The sequence below is a fragment of the Camelina sativa genome, chromosome 5, assembly GCF_000633955.1.
Source record: "Camelina sativa cultivar DH55 chromosome 5, Cs, whole genome shotgun sequence".
In the NCBI taxonomy this organism is placed as follows: Eukaryota; Viridiplantae; Streptophyta; class Magnoliopsida; order Brassicales; family Brassicaceae; genus Camelina; species Camelina sativa.
This window is the reverse complement of record NC_025689.1, coordinates 977,800-997,913: the sequence shown is the minus strand read 5'-3', so window position 1 is coordinate 997,913 and position 20,114 is coordinate 977,800. Positions and strand designations below refer to the sequence as shown.

Here is a 20,114-nt window from a genome sequence, read left to right as displayed (position 1 = left end):
CAGACCGAGAACAATAGAGACCAAGAAGAAGGCTTTTGTTGAAGTTGAAGGATCTCTCTAAAGTGTCTTGAAGACACTAAATCCATGTGAAGAGAGAAGCTTTTTTCAACTGTAAAAGATCTCTCAAGTGACCCGTGAATGTAAAGAGTATGAAAGATTACATACGTGTATGGTCACAAAAAGCAGAGTCACTCGTTAACTCGATATTGCATTTTTCATTTGTTACTACTAATTGCACTTATTTAGAAATCAAAGCCTGCATCCTTTCTGACCTGTTATGTTGATTGAAATTGGTTTAGAAAATTGGATCATTTCAAAGGAAGCAGTGATTTTTTCAAGCAAAACAGATGTATTATATTGCAGAATGATTCCAATACAGTCATACAGACACGACCAACACATAAATCGAAGAGACAAGCTCAACAGATGGACTCGAACAAACAAAAATAGAAAACACTTTGCATTAGTTGTATACCTCACTGTATTAGTTGTATACATCATCTCCAACTGCATTGCCAGAGATTGAGTCACTAGACCTAAGATTACAGAGCAACACATCACGCCCGCTCAAAGTCAGTTTAAAGAAACTATCAAATTCCTCCAGTAACTGATCCAACCCTTGAGACAAATACTCAGCTTGTGTCCCCAATTCCATAACATAATCTTTGAAGCATTCAACTTCGACAGGATCAACACCATCTTGGATCATCGGGTATAGCTTCTCGCCGCTAGCATCAACGCTCTCTAGCTCTTTGAGAATCGTGGTTCTACCAGAAGATAACGTGTCTCTGATCTCAGCATTCTGAATATGTCCATGGCAATCAAAGAGGCCTCCTCTCCTCCAGTACCTAACCAAAATATGAAGCTATTTGTCAAAATGGAAAGAAGAAACGAAAGAAACTGATTGATCAATGATTGAATAAATCTAAAGCAAGCCTTTAAACTGATTGATTGCTACTGTCTAAAGAAACTGCGGAAAGTATATAAACAAACTGCTAATGGTAGAACAGCTAAAGAATGGAAGAAGCTGCTTCCTTACCTTCGATCTCGTCTTGGTAAAGACAAGATTTGAGCCACAGACAAACAAGTAAAGGATCCGAGCCGGGGAATGTTCTACTCAAAATTGCTTGGTATGGATGTGAGCTACTCGGAATCGCTGCTTATTCCGATCTCCGGCGACTTCTCCGCCGACTGTGACAGGCGTTCCTTCCGGTTAGCAACCCCTTTAGCGTAGTAACGAAGACAAACCGACGAAAGAAGACAAAACGCAGCGTTTGATCAAAGCTACCCCTTAATGGGCCTTATTCAAGCCCGGTTATTCAAGAAACAAATAAAAACAGTTGATTAATGACTTGGGGTTATTGGTTTATTTATGGAGCTTAATAGATTTGAAAATCTATACAAAAAATTATGTGTTAATTAATTATTGATTTCAAAATAATCATTAACTAGATTAAGACCCGGTTAAAATTTATTTTATTTATATTGTAATTTTATATGAAATATAATTTATGTGATTGTTTTAAAAGTTTTTTTAGATAAAATATTATGCAATAAAATCATATGCTAAATATGATTGTTAATGATTCAAGATAAGTACCCGTGCTATAACACTGATTAAATTTTATTTTATACAAAATTTTGTATATTTTATATTTTAAAATAACATTTTAATATGTTGTATTAGGTTATATATGTGAAGTTATTTTAACAATGTATATTCTACATCATGACTTGAATGTCATTATAAGACATAATTTTGTAAATTTGAATTTAAATATTCAAATTTTGACCCGTTACTCAATAAAATTTTTAATTCAATATATATTATTTCTAAAGAATAATATTACTAAAGCTTGAATATTTTATAGATTGAACAATTTATATTTGTTTTTAAAAAATCAACTTATGGTATATCGAGAAATAAAACTATTTTTTAATTATAATAAATAATATGATAATTTATTTGTTTCACAAAATAGACTCATATATAAAAATGAGAGGTGAAGTATAATGATAATTAATAAATTAATATGTTAAGTTATATATCAAAAGATTTTATTTGTAGAATAATTTAATAAAGTAAATTAATATGGTAAGTTAGATGATATGATTCTTTAGAATATTCTCTTTAAAAATTTTGGTATAACCTATTTGTAACCAATTAATCTATCATTAATGTATAACCAATTTGTAACCAACTTATTAAAATTATATAGTCCACAAAACAATGTTGTGTACTTCCGTTTTATTATAAAGGGAATGTATTATTAATATGATTTATAAATACTAGTTAAAATCTTATATTATTCGTTCTAATGATTTGGTTATTGTGAGAAAATTGTACAATATTACAAATCATTAAATTAAATATATTTTTAGACTTGTATGCAGGTAACCTTAGTAGTATAATAATAATGATAAAAATAATAATAGGGTTTGTATATTAGATATATACTACTTAGTAAGCAATGTTACAACATCCGTCGAACTTGGTCGTGTCTCTCTCTAGCTAGGGTATTTAAAATCCTTTTCTTGATTTTTCAACTTGAATTAGGGTTTTTTTTAACTTCTTTTTTGACGACTCATCTATTTTCTTGATTTAACTATTGCAGACTACCTTCTGGGGATGAAGCACATAATTCTGTTACTGTTTACCCTTGTTTACGTGAGCTTGTTTTTGGTGCGGTCCTTATACTCTACGATTTTGTTACATCAGTGAAATTCAATTACCTAAATGTAGCAGGTACGTAAAAACTATTTGCTTATACAAATGTTTTCCATATATTACCTCTTATTTCCCCTGTTGATTTTTTTCCTTTTCCTTCTATCTAGTGGTTTCTTCTCTTCTAACGATTCTTCTAATCATCATACTAGTGGCGTGTTGGGTACTACAGATCATCAAACATGTTTTTAGACTTGTACGCAGATCATCAAACATATTTCTAGACTTGTACGTACGAGCGTTTGTAAGAGCTAGGACCTTCTTCAGATATTTTTAATTTCAATGTTGTTGACATCAAAGACTTTCTGCTTCTCATGTGTATGGCTTACTAGCTATCAAATTCTTCTCTCTCACTCTCAAAAATTAACTGTCGATTTAAATATGTAAAGATCACAGAATTCAAATCATCAACAATGGTATGATATATTGCATTCAAAAATCAAAACACCGATTATTCTGGTTCTATTTTCGACCAAGATTTCACCTTGGTTTTAAAACCCACCTATAGTTTATTGCCTCATGAACCATCATTATGAGGAGTGTTCTTCCTCACGTAAATCCTTCGAGAGCTTCCTTCTACAAAGTCTCTTCCATAGTGCTAACATGCTTCCCACGTCTGGCATTGCACTGAATTAAAGCCTGGCAATAAAAAAAAGTTGTTTAGGTTGTAAAATCAACGGTAACTTGAGAAACAAGTTACAAGGTAGTTGAAGCCTTGAAGGTAACTTGAGACACTAGATATATATATGTATATCCAAATAAGACCGCAAAACAGTAAAACCCAACACATTCACTCACTATAGCTCACACTCACACCTGCACATTCGAATGTTTTGGGATTTACGTACGGGTTTCACTTCGTATTTTGGATTTTGATGGTCCATCATAGTTGATCAACAAAATATATTATATTTTTTAGCAAGTTATGTCGGATATTTCAACTTTATGATTACTCACCATGCATATATAATTATGATTACTCAGCATGACCTCAAGATTGTCACTAGCTAATTTGTTCTCTCAGCTGATGACGATACTGAGTAGCTAGTGACAATCTTGAGGTCATCAGCTGAGAGAACAAATTAGCCTTCGACAATTCTTCTGTCAGAACTTGAACGGTTCTAGTAGAGATAGGGAACAAAGCCTTCGACTTCGTTGAGGATCTAATGCCCAAGTGAGAAGATCTCCACAGAAATCACCATCAACTAAGCGAACCGAATTGAAGAAACCAGTTTTGGCACCCATATAAGTCGATGTGCTAGCTACTAAATCGATTTTTTTTCAAACTAGCATATCCTCCAGTGGTTCACCTCCGTGCACAAGGTAACTGTTCTGTTTGTAAAGAACCATTTTGAGGCGAGCACATAGGTGCATAGCGTAATTCCAAAACGACCATGACGATCGGAACATTTACTTATCATTCATCTTCAAGTTCAAATTGTTTCGTTTTTTCTCTGTTTTTGCAGTAAGAAAACCGGACGCGATGGAAACTAGGAACCTCATCACCAGGGCTTTAAACGTTCTACACTAGCGCTTCAGAGCACATAGCACTTACTTGGACTGAGTTATAATAAAGGAATAAGAATATTATAAATCAGTTGTTAGTACTAATTGCACTTATCTATATAATCAAAGAGGTTGGATCATTTCAAAGAAAGCAGTGATTTTTCAAGCCAAACTGATGTATTATATTTATATCATATTGCAAAATGATTCCAATACAGTCATACAGACACGACCAACACATAAACCGAAGAGACAAGCTCAACAGATGGACTCAAACAAACAAAAATAGAAAACACTTTTCATTGACCTAAAACTGCCTTTAGTAGGGGTTAAACTTGTTTGTTTACCTCGCTGTATTAGTCTACATCTTCTCCATCTGCATTGCCAGAGATTGAGTCACTAGACCTAAGATTACAGAGCAACACATCACGCCCGCTCAAAGTCAGTTTAAAGAAACTATCAACTTCCTCCAGTAACTGATCCAACCCTTGAGACAATTTCTCAGCTTGTGTCCCCAATTCCGTAACGTAATCTCTGAAGCATTCATCTTCAACAGGATCAACACCATCTTGGATCATCGGGTATAGCTTCTCGACACTAGCATCAACGCTCTCCAGCTCTTTGAGAATCGTGGTTCTTCCAGAAGATAACATGTGTCTGATCTCATCATTTACAACACTCTGCATTTCGGTAAAGACCTTTTCCCACGAAGGCTTTTCAGAGACAGGTAAATCAAAAAGATCCTTAGTGGAGTCAGACCAGGCCGCGGTAAATACACTGCAGATATAAACCGTTTGAACCTTCACACCATAAAAAGCTCGCATAAGAACTTTTCCTTTAGGCGAGTTCTTGACTTTAGGCAGACTCAGAGATTTAACAAGACTGTCAAGAACTGCACGGCAGTTTTCAATTCTAGGGTTGTTTGCTTTAACATGTTGCCTCCAGCTATCAAGAGAAGAACGAGCCTGAAGATATTTCTCTCCGGAATCCGATTGTAAATTGTGCAGAACACACTTGAGGAAGAGATCTCCCTGGTTGAGACGTGTGAGCTCTGAGCTGAAGGCATTGCAGAGATCTAGCAGCTTTACACTGATGTTAAGGTAAACATCAACCCATTTCTCTTCCCAATCAGAGACAGGAAGCTGGAGCTCAGTGATGAGAGTGTTTATGTTGTTATGAGTCTCGCAGAGTGAGTCCATAGCTAGCTTCATCCAGGATAAAGTGAGGATGTCCTCTTTGTTCTTAGGCATCAATTTCTTCAGTCTCTCTTCCAAAAGTAGCTCAAAGTCGCTCAATAGAGAAAGTAGCCATGGTGATAAATCTGAGCCCTTTGGTGATAACATCCGGAAGGGATTTCCAAATGGGAAAAAACGTCGTGGTGGATCTTGTGGACTGCTCATTTTGCTAAACACTGAAAAAAAGAAAGAGAAATATTATCAGAATCATCAAATCGATTTGATGTCTAACTCAAGGTTATCCTATACCAAGTTCCAACCTTCAAGAGTCTCAAAGCTGACAACTTTTGAGATCATCTTGAATTAACTAAACAAATTTGCATCCTTTCTTATAATTAAAAAAACGACTCAATTGTTCTAAAAGTCTAAATCTAAATACATTTAACGATGGCCGGAATCAAATTATGTTTTAGAAAAAAAGTTTCAACCTTTCAAATTTCGAAGAATCCTAGAAGTTAATTATCCACAAAAAGGTCTTTAAACACACAGGATAGGCACAAAATCTTCATCGAATAACAGTAAACTCTAACCCTAAAATCTATCTACAACTTAAAGACGCAGACTTGTCGATTACTAGAAGAGCACACACGTCACACATACAAGAAAAGGAGATTCATGGGTAACAACAAAACTCAAAATCAAGGAACCTTACCGTTTTTAAGTTGCCGGAGATGAAGAATTCACAGGGAAAGGGAAAGTCTTTTTATCTTCTTCTAATGGTTCATTGAATTTTTCTGAGTCGGTCGGTCGGCTGAGAACAAAAAATAATTTTTTTTATGACGGAGGTCCGGCGTGAGTTTATATTTATTGATAACGTAACGACCCGTCACGCGAGAAACTATGACAAACTTACAGGTGTATGATTCTGAATGGCTGTCACGTATAAATTGATCACTGTGCTGTGTTTGAGATTAAATAAATCTTATCGCGAAAAGTGGACGGCTTATATTGATCACAGTGCTGTGTTTGGGATTAAATAAGTCTTTTCTTTATCGAAAGGCCAAAAACAAGACGATTTCGTGGGATTATAAAATTAGTGGTTTGGTTTGACATTTGGTAGTCTTTTTTTAGATGTGTTTTTTTAATAATAAAACCAAATCTAACGGCTATAAACTATACTACAATTTATCAGTGTTAAAGAAGCGCTAGGCGGTATCTGGGCGGTGACCCAGCGCCTAGTGCCTAGAACGCTTAGTCGGGGCCTAGACGGTTTTTAGGCGGTTTAGGCGTTTACAACATAAAACATTATATATATAAAATTATGTAAAAATATATGTTAGAAAAATAAAAAAAAATTATAAATTATAAACAAAAATAAGAAAAATACATTTATTTAAGTTATATTAACAACATATAAATATTTATAATTACGTATAAAGATATAAAAGTTAATAACTTAAATATATTTAGTTAAAAAACAAAAATAAATATTAAAATAAAATTTATGTAATTTTAAGCGGTTTAGGCAGTCATCTAGGCGTTTGCTGAGCGCCTAGCGCCTGGGTGGCGCCTAGAATGCTTTCTTGAACACTGCAATTTATACTACGACTCCCACAAACTTGTATAAACGGGCCGTAAAGCCCATATAACAGCTGTCATGTAGCTGTAGACTAGTTCCACACTTAACAGACCGATCCCCACTTTAACCGCTGTTTAATGTAATTTTCAACTTGACTCGTTTTTCTTGTTTCTCTAATCTCTAGCTTTACGTCTTAATTATATAGACAAACTGTATTAAAAAAACGTTATTATGGGCCATATGCGTTAAGCCAATATAGATTTTAAAGAGAAACCGGCCCATAGAATTATGTTAGGAAAAGCCTCTCACTTACACAGAGGGTTCTCTGAAACCGTACATTGAACTTGATAACGGCGACGATGTCTCCCGGAGCCAAAACTGCGGTTATACGATGCTATTATTATCCAGTTGCTGCATTTCAGTTTGCCCTTTCACGGCGAATCAACAACCTTCGTTCCTTAGGACGCCGCAACGTATTACCTCCGGTCTCTCCTCTGATCGTATGATCCTTCGCGCTGTTGGTGCCGCCGCCGTCTCCTCCTCCACTCTCCGTGATCTCGTTTTCGTTGTAAACCCTCAAGGTACGAAGAAAGGACTGAGATTTGGAATAAATTTTGGATTTTTCTGAATGATGTTAGGTGCTTGATTCTATTAAGTGTCTTTCATATGAAATTAGGTGCTAATGGTAGAACAGCTAAAGAATGGAAGAAGTTGCTTCCTTACCTTCGTTCTCGTCTTGGTAAAGACTGTAATGTGAGTTTTCGATTCACTTGCCTTTTTTGTGCCCTGTGTTATTAATGCCATCTCCATTAGCCTTCTTCAGTTTCTTATCATGCATCATGAAATTGAATTTTGCTCGTTATCTTGTTTGTTTCTGCAGGTATGCGAGTCGTTAACAACGGGTCCTTCTCATGCCATTGACATTACAAGAGAGGTAAGGAGCAGTGGAAGTATATTTTTACTACTTTGATGAGTACAGTATTCTCTGTCTTGTTGATTTGGTTCTAAGCTGATCGGTTTGTGTCTTCCAATTATCCTCTCAGGCTATTAGGGATGGGGCAGATGCTGTTATTGCGGTTGGAGGTGATGGAACATTGCATGAGGTTGTAATTGAATATCTTTTGGTTGCTAGAACTCAGCTCTGAAGAGTCTCAGCTCCACTCATTGTATATTTTTTTATGTACAGGTTGTTAATGGTTTCTTTTGGGAGGGAAAACCTGTCAGTAGTTTCAACAGCGAAGCTAGTCATTCTACTGCACTTGGTGTGAGTAACTTGAATTGACCTTTTGTTACTTGTTTTTGTGTATATCTCTTGCAACTTACGATCTCAGTCCATCTCTTTTTTTGGCAGCTGATTCCCTTAGGTACTGGCTCAGATTTTGCTAGAACATTTGGTTGGTTAGTTTTTGCATCTTGTGTTCGATGTAATTTGTTTTCGAAACAATGTTGTGCCAGATCTTAAGTATGTCCTGAATTTGTTAGGAACAATGATCCTTGTGAAGCTGTTGACCGCATTGCTAAAGGTATGTCACTGAGTCCATTTGAGGAGTTATGACTTACTACATTGCAACTTCTGTGTAATTATGTCTCATATATCACATAACCAGCATTTTCTCAGGGATGCGATCACGGGTTGATGTCGGTGTTATCGACAGCAAGGAAGGAAGGGATTTGCATTACTTCATAAACGTTGCTGATGTTCATTTGTAAGCATATCATGGATCTTGCCTGTGTGATTAATCCTTAGTGAGGTGGTTGTAAATCTCTCCTTTTGTTGGTCATCACTTGCAGGAGCGCAAAGGCAGGTTTTTACGCTTCAAAGTACAAGAAATTTGGAAACTTGTGCTACGTTATCGGTGCTCTACAAGCTTTTATGGGGCATGATAACCAAGATATGAGAATCAGGGTAAGCAATTATTTCTGTAAAAAATCTCTTCTTCACCATAGTAGGTTATACACCTCAGAGCATTGTGTTATACTCTCAGGTCAATGGAGGTGAATGGGAATTATATCCCCAGGTCACTGCTCTCTGCGTTGGGAACGCTAAATACTTTGGTGGTGGAATGAAAATCACACCCAACGCTGTCCCTGGAAATGGAAATTTTGAGGTGCAACAATTTGTTTCTTCGATCTCAAATCCTCCTATTTTGTGAATACGATAACTCTTCTTGACCATCATTCGTTCACTCCTCTCTACAGGTTGTGGTTCTGCAAGACTTCAAATGGTATGATTTCGTACTTAATCTTCATAAGCTATACAACGGGACGCATCTCTCGCTTAACAATGTGTCTTCAAGAAGGTAAGATTTTCTTCGGTTACTTAACATATTAGAATGACCTTAGCAAATGACATTAACGTATATGCATTTTTCTTGTAGTGTACAAAGTATCGAAGTTGAAGAGATTTCCGGCAGCGGAAGTATCTATGTTCAGTCAGATGGAGAGTATCTTGGGTTTCTACCTAGAAAGTTTCGGATTTTACCCGGTGCCATCGACATAATTAGCTGATCAGAACCACATATTTCTTGGGATATAAGCTACCAAGAAAAATGTATAAATACATCAGCTCAATTTTGTTTTTTTCAACTCAACTTGTTTTAATCTATAGAGATTCTTGTTCTGTGATACCATTGATTTGATTCATTGTTTAGCGAATCAGATATTAAGACATCGTCTTATATGATTCACTATCATTGTGTGGTCTCTGTTAACAACAAGATAGATACTCTAAAAAAATATCTTTTTTAAGTAAAAGTCGCCTTTCCTCAACTAATCAGTACCAATCCAAGAATGGTAGCTTCTCTTTCCTTTCATTCCATCGCCACCGTCAATCATATCTACTCCGGCGATGCTGGCCGTTCAATCTCCCGGCGTAACCACCAATACAGAGCAACTGGAGTGAGTTGCAGAGGACAGAATGAGCCACAGACAAGTAAAGGACCCGAGCCGGAGAATGTTCTACTCAAAATCGCTTGGTATGGATCTGAGCTACTCGGAATCGCTGCTTCGGTATTCCGATCTCCGGAGACTTCTCCTACGAGTGTGACGGGGTTTGAGGTTCCGGTTGATTGTTCGGGACGAGCCGTTCGTGTAGCTGTAGTGGATTCGATTAAACAAGACTTCAAACGATCGTACTTCGTCACAGGTCAGTGAACAAAAACATCCAAATCAGAAAAAATCTGAGATTTTGTTTCTGAATCGGGATTTGAGTTTTCAGGGAACTTGACGCCGGAGGTTTATGAGGAGAAGTGCGAATTCGCCGATCCGGCTGGTTCCTTCAAGGGTCTTTCTCGTTTTAAAAGGAATTGCACTAATTTCGGAAGCCTAATCGAGAAATCGAATATGAAGCTCATGAAATGGGAGAATTTTGAGGTACCCTCAAACTAATAAAAGATGAAACTTTTTTGTTTTTTTCTGATGTCATCGCCGGAGCTCCGTCATGAGTTTGTTTTGCAGGATAAAGGAGTTGGACATTGGAAGTTTAGCTGTGTCATGGCATTTCCATGGAAACCAATTCTGTCAGGTTTTTTATGAAAGTTTCAGATTGTTTTTGTAGCCTTTTAGGATAAAGTTTGCAACTTTGTAGCTTCAATGATTAGTTACGAAGACAATAAAGGACAAAACTTTTAGTATGTCTTTTTATGGAAAATTCATGAGAAGTCAAAATCTGTTTTTACAGCAACTGGTTACACGGAGTATTATTTCGACACAGAATCCGGGAAAATTTGCAGGTAGAGAGTTGCAGCTCAAATAAAACACATTTTTATCTCAACTTTGATATTCTTGTGAAGAAGAAGCTTGTTTGACATAGTTTTATGAATGCTTACAGGCATGTGGAGAATTGGAATGTCCCTAAGATTGCTCTGTTCAAGCAACTTCTGAGACCCAGCCGTGGATTAATGGGAAACTAGCGGATGAAGAATGATGTTAATTTCAGATTAGATTTCTAAACAGTAAATATATAAAACTTCCTTTTGAATCTAATATCAATATGGGATACTTTACTATTAGAGATCTGTACTGAATCTGTTGAAGAGTTGTTATGCATTAGCTCAAAACATGGGATCACAGAGTTATGAATGTACATCTGACATGTAAAGATTACACATAAACATACTATCATTGTCTCATTACCTCGGCTTAAAGTAAATGTACATCCTTCTCAGTCAGAGAATTGACAGAGTAACCCTGCATGAACTTCTTTTAGCTTCTTTGAAGCACCAACTTCTGGGAGCAGCTTTTTAGAACTTCCATGGTGATGTGATTTGGTTCTATGGACTGTTTAACCATCTCTTCCGTTAGTTCAAGCATTGTCTCAACTTCTAGGAGCAGCTTCATTAGAACGTCCATGGTGATGTGATTTGGTCTGACCCTTTTCTCCATCATATCTTTATTCAGACAGAGCGCTTGTTTCAGGTTTCGGAGTTTGCAAACGGCATTTATGAGAATGTGGTATATCACTGTGTTTGGCAAACCTTTGAGTGCGAGCCCATGTCATTGAAGAGCTTCAATGCTTCATTCATTTTCCCAGAGTAGCAATAAGCTTGGACTATCGTACCATATGTTACAACATTTGGACCAAACCCCTCTTCTCTCATCTTCTCCATCGTCCTATGAACACACTTTCAAAGTCCTTGTGATTGCCGAAATAGGAAATGAGACTGTTGTAAGTGATATAATCAGGCATCAATCCTTCTCCCTCCATATTAGTTAACAACTCATGAATTTCTACTGCGTTGTTCTTATCACAAAACAATTTAATGAGCATGTTATAAGCCAGCAAGTCAAGAGACAATCCTGCTAGTTTCAATTTCTCCACCATTTTTAGGGCATCATGGTCGCATCTAGCTTGGCATAAACCAGAAATTAAAGCGTAATATATCTTAGCGTCAGGAGAGCATCCCACCTTCAACCATTTGGTCATACAAATGACTAGCCTTCTCAATGTTATAACTTATAACATTTGAACAGTGATCTTTTTTTTTATTATTGTTTGAATTTGACTACAGGGAGGATCTTGTTATCACTTTGAAGGCTCCATGTTCTCAGCGGCTGAAGCTGCTGCAGAAGCAGCCTTGTCAAAGCCAAGCTTCTGCAACTCGGTTAGGAACCCATCGAGCTCGCTTGTTGTGATCTTGTAAGGACTGTGAGAAGGACCTGGAAACACTTTTTTAGAGACTTCTTCTTTGTATTCCATTAAGGCTTTGTTAATCACTTCTCCTACTTTAGCATACTGCTTGCAAAACTTTGGAGTAACCTGTGAAATCCAAGAGCATGAAACAAGAAAAACGTTGAAAACTAATGAACCAACAAGAGAATGAATTCCGAAAACGATGATGATGCTTAATTGGGTCAGGATTTGACCTTAGCATGATGTGGATGCTGCATCATACCAAGAAGGTCATGGTAGACTAACACCTGCGTTTTCAAGTAACGGATAGAAGAATTACAAATTTGGCACTTGGACAGACTCAATATTAAAAACCGAAAAAAGAAGGAACCTGTCCACTGCAGAAAGGTCCAGCCCCAATGCCAATGGTTGGTATCTTAAGGGCAGAGGTTGCAGCAGCAGCCACGGGAGGTGGAACACATTCCAAAACAACAGAAAAACATCCAGCTTCTTGTAAAGCCATGGCAGTCTCAACAACCTTAACAGCACTAGCTATGTTTCTACCTTGTGGTCTGAAACCACCAAGAACGCTGATAGCCTGAGGAGTTAGACCCACATGGCCAATAACCGCAATTCCTGCTTCAACTATAGCTCTTGCAGCAGTGATCCTAGAAGCTGATCCTCCTTCAAGCTTAATTGCATCCATTCCTCCTTCCTTTAAAACTCTAACTGCAGTATCAACTGCCTAAAGCAACATTTTAAATCCAAAAATCAGTTGACACATCTCTATCAAGATTCAAGAATCTAGTTACCTAAATCATAAAGGATTGATCTTTAAAATCATAAAGATTCAATTTTTATGATTATACTACCTGACTGGTGCTAGACTCGTAGGTACCAAATGGTAAGTCACCAACTAGAAGAGGACGTTTAGCGCCACGAGCAACGGCACGACAATGGACAAGCATCTCGTCCAAGGAGATAGGAAGTGTTGTGTCGTGACCGTGAACAACCATGGAAGCAGAGTCACCGACAAGACAAACGTCGATGCCAGCTGAGTCTAAGTGAACGGCGGATGGGTAATCGTAGGCAGTTACCATGGTGATGGGCTCTCCTTTCCGGTGTTTTTGTCTGAGATGTGTTAGTGTCACTCTTTGGTTTGGGTTTTGTGGCTTTGGTCCTCCGTAGACGGTGTCTTCCGGTAGGTTACTCATGAAACGGACGGATATGGCTTTGGAGAAGCGTGAGCAATTCCTAGTGAGTGAGGAAGCCATTGTTAAGTTATGTCGATGAATTTAAAACACTCTGTGTGATTGTGAGTGTGTTTGTTGTGTTTACAAGAACAAGGAATTTAATAAGTCAGAACTAATTTGTAGAGTGGCGACTCAGTCCTGGGTTCCCAGTTTCCAATAAACAATCAGATACAGCGATGCAATAGCTTAATACTATGTTAAATACAGAATATGTAAATAAGTAAACAAAAATCCGTCGTAGTCTAGCTGGTTAGGATACTCGGCTCTCACCCGAGAGACCCGGGTTCGAATCCCGGCGACGGAGTTTTTTTTGCTTTTTCTATTTTTTAACAAAACCGGATTCTATTTCAACTTTGTGTCATCCTATTTAGATTCCCTCATAAGTTCCTCTTTCAGAGTTTATATGAGAATAGCAAAGAATTGTAGTTAAGGTTTCTGTGACCATTTCTAGCTCAGTTTAAATTTGCTTAAACTGTAGTAAAATCTTTAATTTTCGAAAACTCTGTCTCGTTGTTGGTTGATCTTTCAATGCATGATTATTGATTACAGAACCAAGGGTGAGTACCAAAATGGACTAATGTACACTGCTCCAAGAATTACAGAGGCTGACAAGTAAATCTATAGGAAGTAAGTTGTGTAAGTAAATCTATAGAATTATAATATCTTCAATACAACGTTCCATGGTTCGTATAACTTATAAGTGTATAACGAACGGAGGCCTTGTACTCGTATATTCGTAATTTCAATCCCATTGTGATTATTAATCAGTTGTATAACCAAAAAAAATACAGTTGTAATCCGAATAAAACAAATACCAAGTCATCATTTTAATTTTTAAAGCAATCTGGCTAATTGGATATGGTTTCAATCGGTTGAATTTCCCCAGCCAATAATCAGTTTCAATTCGTTTGAACTTTGAATAAAGTATTGCCTCATCGTGAGTGATCATTGATTTGATAGTCAGTAAGTACCCTCAAATAGGCACGAACGAAGCGAAAAAGTCTTGACGAAGTCGAAGCCACACAAAAGTATACCAATAAATATGGATTAGTGATTTTCTTTTTTCCTTTTTTTATGGGAAAAAAAATAATAATATGTTCAAGTTCCTCATAAATCCACATGTTAACTTTAGCAAATGCAATCAACAGAAAGGTTACGTTATTATGTATAGCCTACTACCTCCAATATTTTGCATACCATGTTTTATCAGGAAAGCTATGTTTTTGACTAATTGTAAATGAGAATATATATGTTTCCATATTCTTAAGATTATTTAACAAAAAAAAAAGTAAATGGAAGATACCATTTCCATCTTATATTGTACAGATTTGAATAATAAAAAATTAAACTTTTTCTACTTTTATGACTAAATTTTAATATATTTTAATTTATTAATTTATTAATTTTTAAGACCTTTAATATAATGGGTATTAGATTCTCTCTTTTAAAAATCTATATAAAAACATCATATAATTATTTTATAGCAAAAAGTAATTAGGAGGAGTATATTTATCGGACAAGCAAAGCAGTAAGGAACGCACGTTATGACCATCATCATGCTCCAAAAACGGATCTTTCCTACGAATATGCATTATGGACCGCTTTTAATTTTCTATGATAAAAAACAGAATAATTAGATTGTACCTTTCCTTATAAAAACAACTAAAGATAAATAAAATAAAAATGTCACGCTCCGGAAATTAAGCTATTATCTTACTCATCCTTAAAAGAGGAAACAAATATATATAACCGACACAGAGGCAATAAGACATTACAAAGAGAGATAAGAAGAGATCTGATCATTTTGAAAGTATACGATTGATAAAAACCAAACAAAACACAAAAAAAAATGGCATCAGCGGATGAAAAGGTGGTGGAAGAGAAGGCGTCGGTGATTTCAGGCTTGTTAGATAAAGCGAAAGGTTTCTTTGCGGAGAAGCTAGCGAATATTCCGACGCCTGAAGCCACCGTGGACGACGTTGATTTCAAAGGCGTGACACGTGCAGGAGTTGATTATCACGCCAAGGTCTCCGTCAAGAATCCTTACTCTCAATCCATCCCTATTTGCCAGATCTCTTACATCCTCAAGAGTGCCACAAGGTCAGCTTCTCTCTTTTATTTGTATTTTAGCTTTGTAATTTCTGTACCGTCTGATCTACGCTATCCATTCATCCGACGAATGAAATTGAGTATGTTCACGTCTGTTCGGTGTCGTGTATCAAAACGTATCCGGATCGTACGTGCACTTGTTTATTACATAGATCTAGCCTGATGCATATTTTTAATCTGTCTCACATATTTTTAAACTCTAAATGGTGTACTTTTCGTTAGGTGAATCCGATCTATCTCTTTTTTTTCAGTAGTAAATGATTCGAAATCTGTTAGTTAGTTATACTTATATCTGATGTCATGCTTGATTATTTATTGATGAAGTAATAAATATATTATCACCAAAATGGCTAAAATCTGGTTCTTTCACAAGTTGTGTTTCGTATTGAGCCTCGTTGATACATATATCCAGCTACCAATTTTATTATCCGATCCATTTGCATTGATGATATCTAGCATCTATATGAACCCATAATGTATAGATATACACATGTATGCAAAATACTAATAACACATGTAAGCGATAGATCGTCTCAGGTTTTGTATTTTTAAGGAGTTAAACTTAAGATAACATTGTCATAACAGTCATGTGTAGTTTAGTTATGTTCATCATATATGATATGCTGATTAATAATGTTTATGGTTGCTGTAGGACGATCGCGTCGGGGACAATACCGGACCCGGGTTCTTTGGTTGGGAGCGGCACAACGATTCTGGACGTACCGGTTAAGGTGGCTTATAGCATAGCGGTTAGTCTGATGAAGGACATGTGTACGGACTGGGACATTGACTATCAACTCGACATTGGACTAACCTTCGACATTCCTGTTGTTGGTGACATCACCATTCCTATCTCTACTCAGGGTGAGATTAAGCTACCTTCCCTTCGCGACTTCTTCTAATTCAACTATAGTTTTGCATCTTAATTATAATCTAATGTTCAATAAAGTACCATTCGGTATTCATAGACGATCGGAGTTTATATTCTGGACTCTTTTTTTTGTTGTTGTTGTTAATTTTGTTATTGGATTGTTAAGGATGTTTATTGGTTTTTATATGTTTTTCGTGGTGTGATTTATAACGTTTAGTTAGATGATTGCATAGTAAATACGTTTCTTGCTTCTGTTATATGTCGAGAGGTTTGAACCAATATTAGTAAAACTGTAGACATTTTGGGCAAGAGTGAAAACTACAGGGCCAAGAATACCTGTGTGTGAAGGTCATGAGTTCGCATACGGCATACCAATAACAGGAGGACTAATTTAACTTGCTCCAGCATTCAACACAAAAACTCTAAAGTTATTTACATACAAACTTTTTGCTTTTTAACTAGTAATAGAGAAAAGATTGTAGTTAAGTGAGCAAAATAGGCAAGGGGGACCATGTAATGTATGAAGCTAGGTTGTCTCCAGCTAACCATAATTGAGAAAGATTAATTAGTTAGGAGCAAATTGCATCTCAGTTCACTTAAACTACCCAAAAACAAAAATGCTTTTAGTGTTCAAAATTCCAAATTATCTGTCTTTGTTCTTTCAAATGATTGAATTAGCTGTTCATATAATCGTGAAAGATCAATAAAAACAAAATCATCATCCTCAAACACAATGTTGGATGCATTCACACCCAAATACTGAACATAACTTGATGAAAATTTAACCACATTAGAGTTAGATTTTACCTTTAATTAATTTCCAAGTGGAAACAAATAGTAGTATACAGTATTACCATACTCCTTTTTTCCTTCTCGAAAGAATCCTCGGACGTTGACGCGAAAGTCAAACCCGTGTAACGAGCTGACTAATTCTCATTGGCGGAATCGGCATCCCAACCGATACGTAGCTTCTACTTTTCTTCCACGCATGAAGTCATATGACCGTTATAATAAAATCAGACCCAATTTAATATTATTCCCATCTTCCACGAAATAATTGACCCAATTTTGTTAGTGGTTAGGACAATTACATTGATTTTTCCTTTTACTTTTTTGTTTATTTTCGTTAAGTTTCTCTTAAACAATTGATAGCACAGGAAACACAGGACACGTAGAATATAAAATTCAAAAATTCTCCGTCGCTAAGTTTCGTTTATATATAAATCACATTAAACCATATGATTAATCAATCACTCCAATAAAACAAAATATCCCCACCATGAACAACGATTCAGAACATGTTCGTCCACTAGCTCCAGCGACCATTCTTCCGGTGAGCGACGAATCAGCCTCCAACACCAGGAACAACACTCTCCGTCGCAGGAAGCGGATGAAATGCTTAATCTGCGGCACTGTAACATCTCTGATTCTACTCACGATCGTGTTGACTTTAGTTTTCACGGTGTTCAGAGTCAAAGACCCGACCATCAAAATGAACCGCGTAATGGTCAACGGCCTAGATTCAGTCATTGGGACTGATCGGGTCCAACTCTTGGGAACAAACATCTCCATGATCGTTGACGTGTCAGTCAAGAATCCAAATATGGCGTCGTTTAAGTACTCCAACACTACGACGGATATATATTACAAAGGAACGGTGGTGGGTGAAGCTCGTGGGCTACCAGGGAAGGCGAAACCACGTCGGACTTCGAGGATGAACTTGACGGTTGATATTATGATTGATCGGATGTTGGCGGATCCGGGTTTGAGTCGAGAAGTGAGTACGTCGGGTCTTGTGAACGTGAGGAGTTATACTAGGGTTGGTGGTAAGGTGAAGATTTTGTTCGTGAAGAAGCACGTGACGGTTACGATGAACTGCACGATGGCTGTGAACATCACCGCCCAGGCGATTCAAGATGTCGACTGCAAGAATAAAATCGGTCTTTGAGGTATACGTATACGTACGTTACGTTAGGATCGATTTATTGTTTTATTTTATTATTCAACCTTATGCGAGTGGATTCGAAATTTCATGACAGATCACTATTTACATGTTCTATTCGTTTTAGATTATTTTGTTTTGGTTTCTTGAATTGTTTTTTTTTTTTTTGGTTTTGTACAGTTGCTGGTTTTTATTAATGGAGTAAACATAACGCTTTCGTTAAAATATCAAACTTATGTCAATGTTCCAAGAATTGACCGACGACTAATCCATTAGCGTATTAATTTATTTGATTATTTCATACTAAACCGACTCGTTCTACATTATTAGTTAGTCCGCCTTGGTTAACTTAGTCGAACTAATATTAAATCATGTGTAATACTTTCTAATCTATGAATCAAATACTACTACTTTGCTAGTTTAACCACATCCCCATGTCTGGTCGTCGTGGTTAAGTTACGTACATGCCCACTGGTTGTTCGTTTGCGAGTCGACCATTCGCAGTTTTTCGAACCTCGGGTCTTTAATTAGTACGAAACCCAAGAGCCAACGAGAGCTTTTAGTAAATTGCAGTGAGAAGCCTCGAATCACACAATTCGAACCAAAAAAATCAACAAAACAAGACAACGAAAGGAGTATAAAAATAGTCTTTTCTAATTCGACCCGTCAAATACGAAATTGACAAAAATATTGTTAAACAGTCAATGTTACAAGGCTCGAACACATTATCAAATAAAATAAAAAAATACAATGAGAGTAAACAAATTTATATTCCTTGGCGTTGGGCCACTTAATTAATAAGACCTAACTTATTTAATAAATGCAAATTTCAGTTTCCAAACTATATTAAATGCATCAGCTGCAATTCCCACCCACCTCTCTTCACTTCTAAATTAATTAAAATACAAAATTTTCAAAAACAAAATTAAATTTTTAAAAAATCTTTTTCTATCAATCTCCTTCTCTCTGTCTCTCACATGGACCCGGTCTTCTTCTTCTTCTTTACCATCAAATGTCAACAGCCGCCTCCTCCGCCTCAGTCTTCCTAAACCACCCTCCTTTTCCACCGTCGCCACCACTACACGGCTCCAACCACTCTTACCTCACAACTCTAGGCTTTGGCTACTCCATAGCCATCGCTCTCGGTTTCCTCGTCCTTCTCTCTACCGTCCTTCTATCCTCATATATATGTTGCCGCGACTCTCGCCGCCGCACAACAGCCGTGGAATCTGTAGGAGACCGTGGCGGAAGTGTAATCCTCCCTCGTATAATCTTCGTCGCTGAAGAAGACAATGATCTCGAAGCAGGTGATGTCGTCGTGGGACTCGATCAAGCAGTCATCAACTCTTACCCTAAGTTCCACTATTCAAAAGATTCATCCGCCGCGTCCTCCGATGGGTTTGGCGGTGGAGGAGATACGACGTGTTCGATCTGTTTGTGTGAGTATAAAGAAGCGGAGATGCTGAGGATGATGCCCGAGTGTAAACACTACTTCCATTTGTGTTGTCTTGATGCGTGGCTTAAACTCAACGGATCTTGTCCTGTTTGTCGTAACTCGCCGCTTCCGACGCCGACATCTACACCTCTGTCTACACCTTTGTCGGAAGTTGTGCCGCTCTCGCAGTATGCCGCCGATCGGATGAGAGCAAGAAGATGATAGTTATTATTATTACTAGGTTTTGAACCCACGCTACGCGTGGGTTTATTTGATATATTTTGATGAAATATATTTACTCCGTTTCAAAATATTAGAAATAATCACTTTAAAAAAGTTCAACCAATCATAAATAAAACTGCATAATAAAATATATTAAACTAATCTAAAAGTAGCATAGAAACTTAAA

The 20,114-nt window shown here is 36.9% G+C and overlaps 7 protein-coding genes, 1 long non-coding RNA gene and 1 other non-coding gene across 10 annotated transcripts; 6 read left to right on the top strand and 3 right to left on the bottom strand.

The window, feature by feature from the left end:
* LOC109133052 lies at positions 446-1,273 on the bottom strand. The gene is made up of 2 exons (XR_002037906.1): positions 1,040-1,273; positions 446-848 (listed from the first exon to the last, which is right to left on the bottom strand). It is a non-coding gene; the product is annotated as an uncharacterized LOC109133052 (long non-coding RNA).
* LOC104784707 (protein BPS1, chloroplastic-like) lies at positions 4,405-6,421 on the bottom strand. Of its 2 annotated transcripts, XM_010509764.2 has the most exons (3): positions 6,320-6,421; positions 6,119-6,217; positions 4,405-5,642 (listed from the first exon to the last, which is right to left on the bottom strand). In XM_010509764.2, exon 3 carries the CDS (start codon positions 5,629-5,631, stop codon positions 4,588-4,590), a length of 1,044 nt encoding a protein of 347 aa, XP_010508066.1. In that variant the 5' UTR covers positions 5,632-5,642; positions 6,119-6,217; positions 6,320-6,421; the 3' UTR covers positions 4,405-4,587. The 2 variants fall into 2 exon arrangements, with proteins under 2 accessions (XP_010508066.1, XP_010508065.1); XM_010509763.2 differs by lacking the exon at positions 6,320-6,421 and having other exon boundaries at positions 6,119-6,297.
* On the top strand, positions 7,287-9,651 carry LOC104784705 (sphingoid long-chain bases kinase 2, mitochondrial-like). The gene is made up of 12 exons (XM_010509761.2): positions 7,287-7,566; positions 7,662-7,738; positions 7,866-7,919; positions 8,029-8,088; positions 8,172-8,249; positions 8,337-8,383; positions 8,468-8,508; positions 8,604-8,691; positions 8,777-8,891; positions 8,971-9,093; positions 9,185-9,285; positions 9,364-9,651. Exons 1-12 carry the CDS (start codon positions 7,377-7,379, stop codon positions 9,491-9,493), a joined length of 1,104 nt encoding a protein of 367 aa, XP_010508063.1. The 5' UTR covers positions 7,287-7,376; the 3' UTR covers positions 9,494-9,651.
* LOC104784706 lies at positions 9,672-11,118 on the top strand. The gene is made up of 5 exons (XM_010509762.2): positions 9,672-10,130; positions 10,203-10,357; positions 10,442-10,508; positions 10,665-10,716; positions 10,815-11,118. The coding sequence occupies exons 1-5, from the start codon at positions 9,776-9,778 to the stop codon at positions 10,894-10,896; spliced, it is 711 nt and encodes a 236-aa protein (XP_010508064.1). The 5' UTR covers positions 9,672-9,775; the 3' UTR covers positions 10,897-11,118.
* LOC104784704 (3-methyl-2-oxobutanoate hydroxymethyltransferase 1, mitochondrial) lies at positions 11,843-13,472 on the bottom strand. The gene is made up of 4 exons (XM_010509760.2): positions 12,968-13,472; positions 12,487-12,840; positions 12,350-12,403; positions 11,843-12,242 (listed from the first exon to the last, which is right to left on the bottom strand). Exons 1-4 carry the CDS (start codon positions 13,367-13,369, stop codon positions 12,009-12,011), a joined length of 1,044 nt encoding a protein of 347 aa, XP_010508062.1. The 5' UTR covers positions 13,370-13,472; the 3' UTR covers positions 11,843-12,008.
* On the top strand, positions 13,580-13,652 carry TRNAE-CUC. Its single transcript has one exon. It is a non-coding gene; the product is annotated as a tRNA-Glu (tRNA).
* Positions 15,088-16,518, top strand: LOC104784703 (desiccation-related protein At2g46140). The gene is made up of 2 exons (XM_010509759.2): positions 15,088-15,448; positions 16,110-16,518. The coding sequence occupies exons 1-2, from the start codon at positions 15,198-15,200 to the stop codon at positions 16,357-16,359; spliced, it is 501 nt and encodes a 166-aa protein (XP_010508061.1). The 5' UTR covers positions 15,088-15,197; the 3' UTR covers positions 16,360-16,518.
* LOC104784702 (late embryogenesis abundant protein At1g64065-like) lies at positions 17,500-18,404 on the top strand. Its single transcript, XM_010509758.2, has one exon. The coding sequence runs from the start codon at positions 17,608-17,610 to the stop codon at positions 18,274-18,276; it is 669 nt and encodes a 222-aa protein (XP_010508060.1). The 5' UTR covers positions 17,500-17,607; the 3' UTR covers positions 18,277-18,404.
* LOC104784701 (RING-H2 finger protein ATL67-like) lies at positions 19,056-20,000 on the top strand. Its single transcript, XM_010509757.2, has one exon. The coding sequence runs from the start codon at positions 19,283-19,285 to the stop codon at positions 19,925-19,927; it is 645 nt and encodes a 214-aa protein (XP_010508059.1). The 5' UTR covers positions 19,056-19,282; the 3' UTR covers positions 19,928-20,000.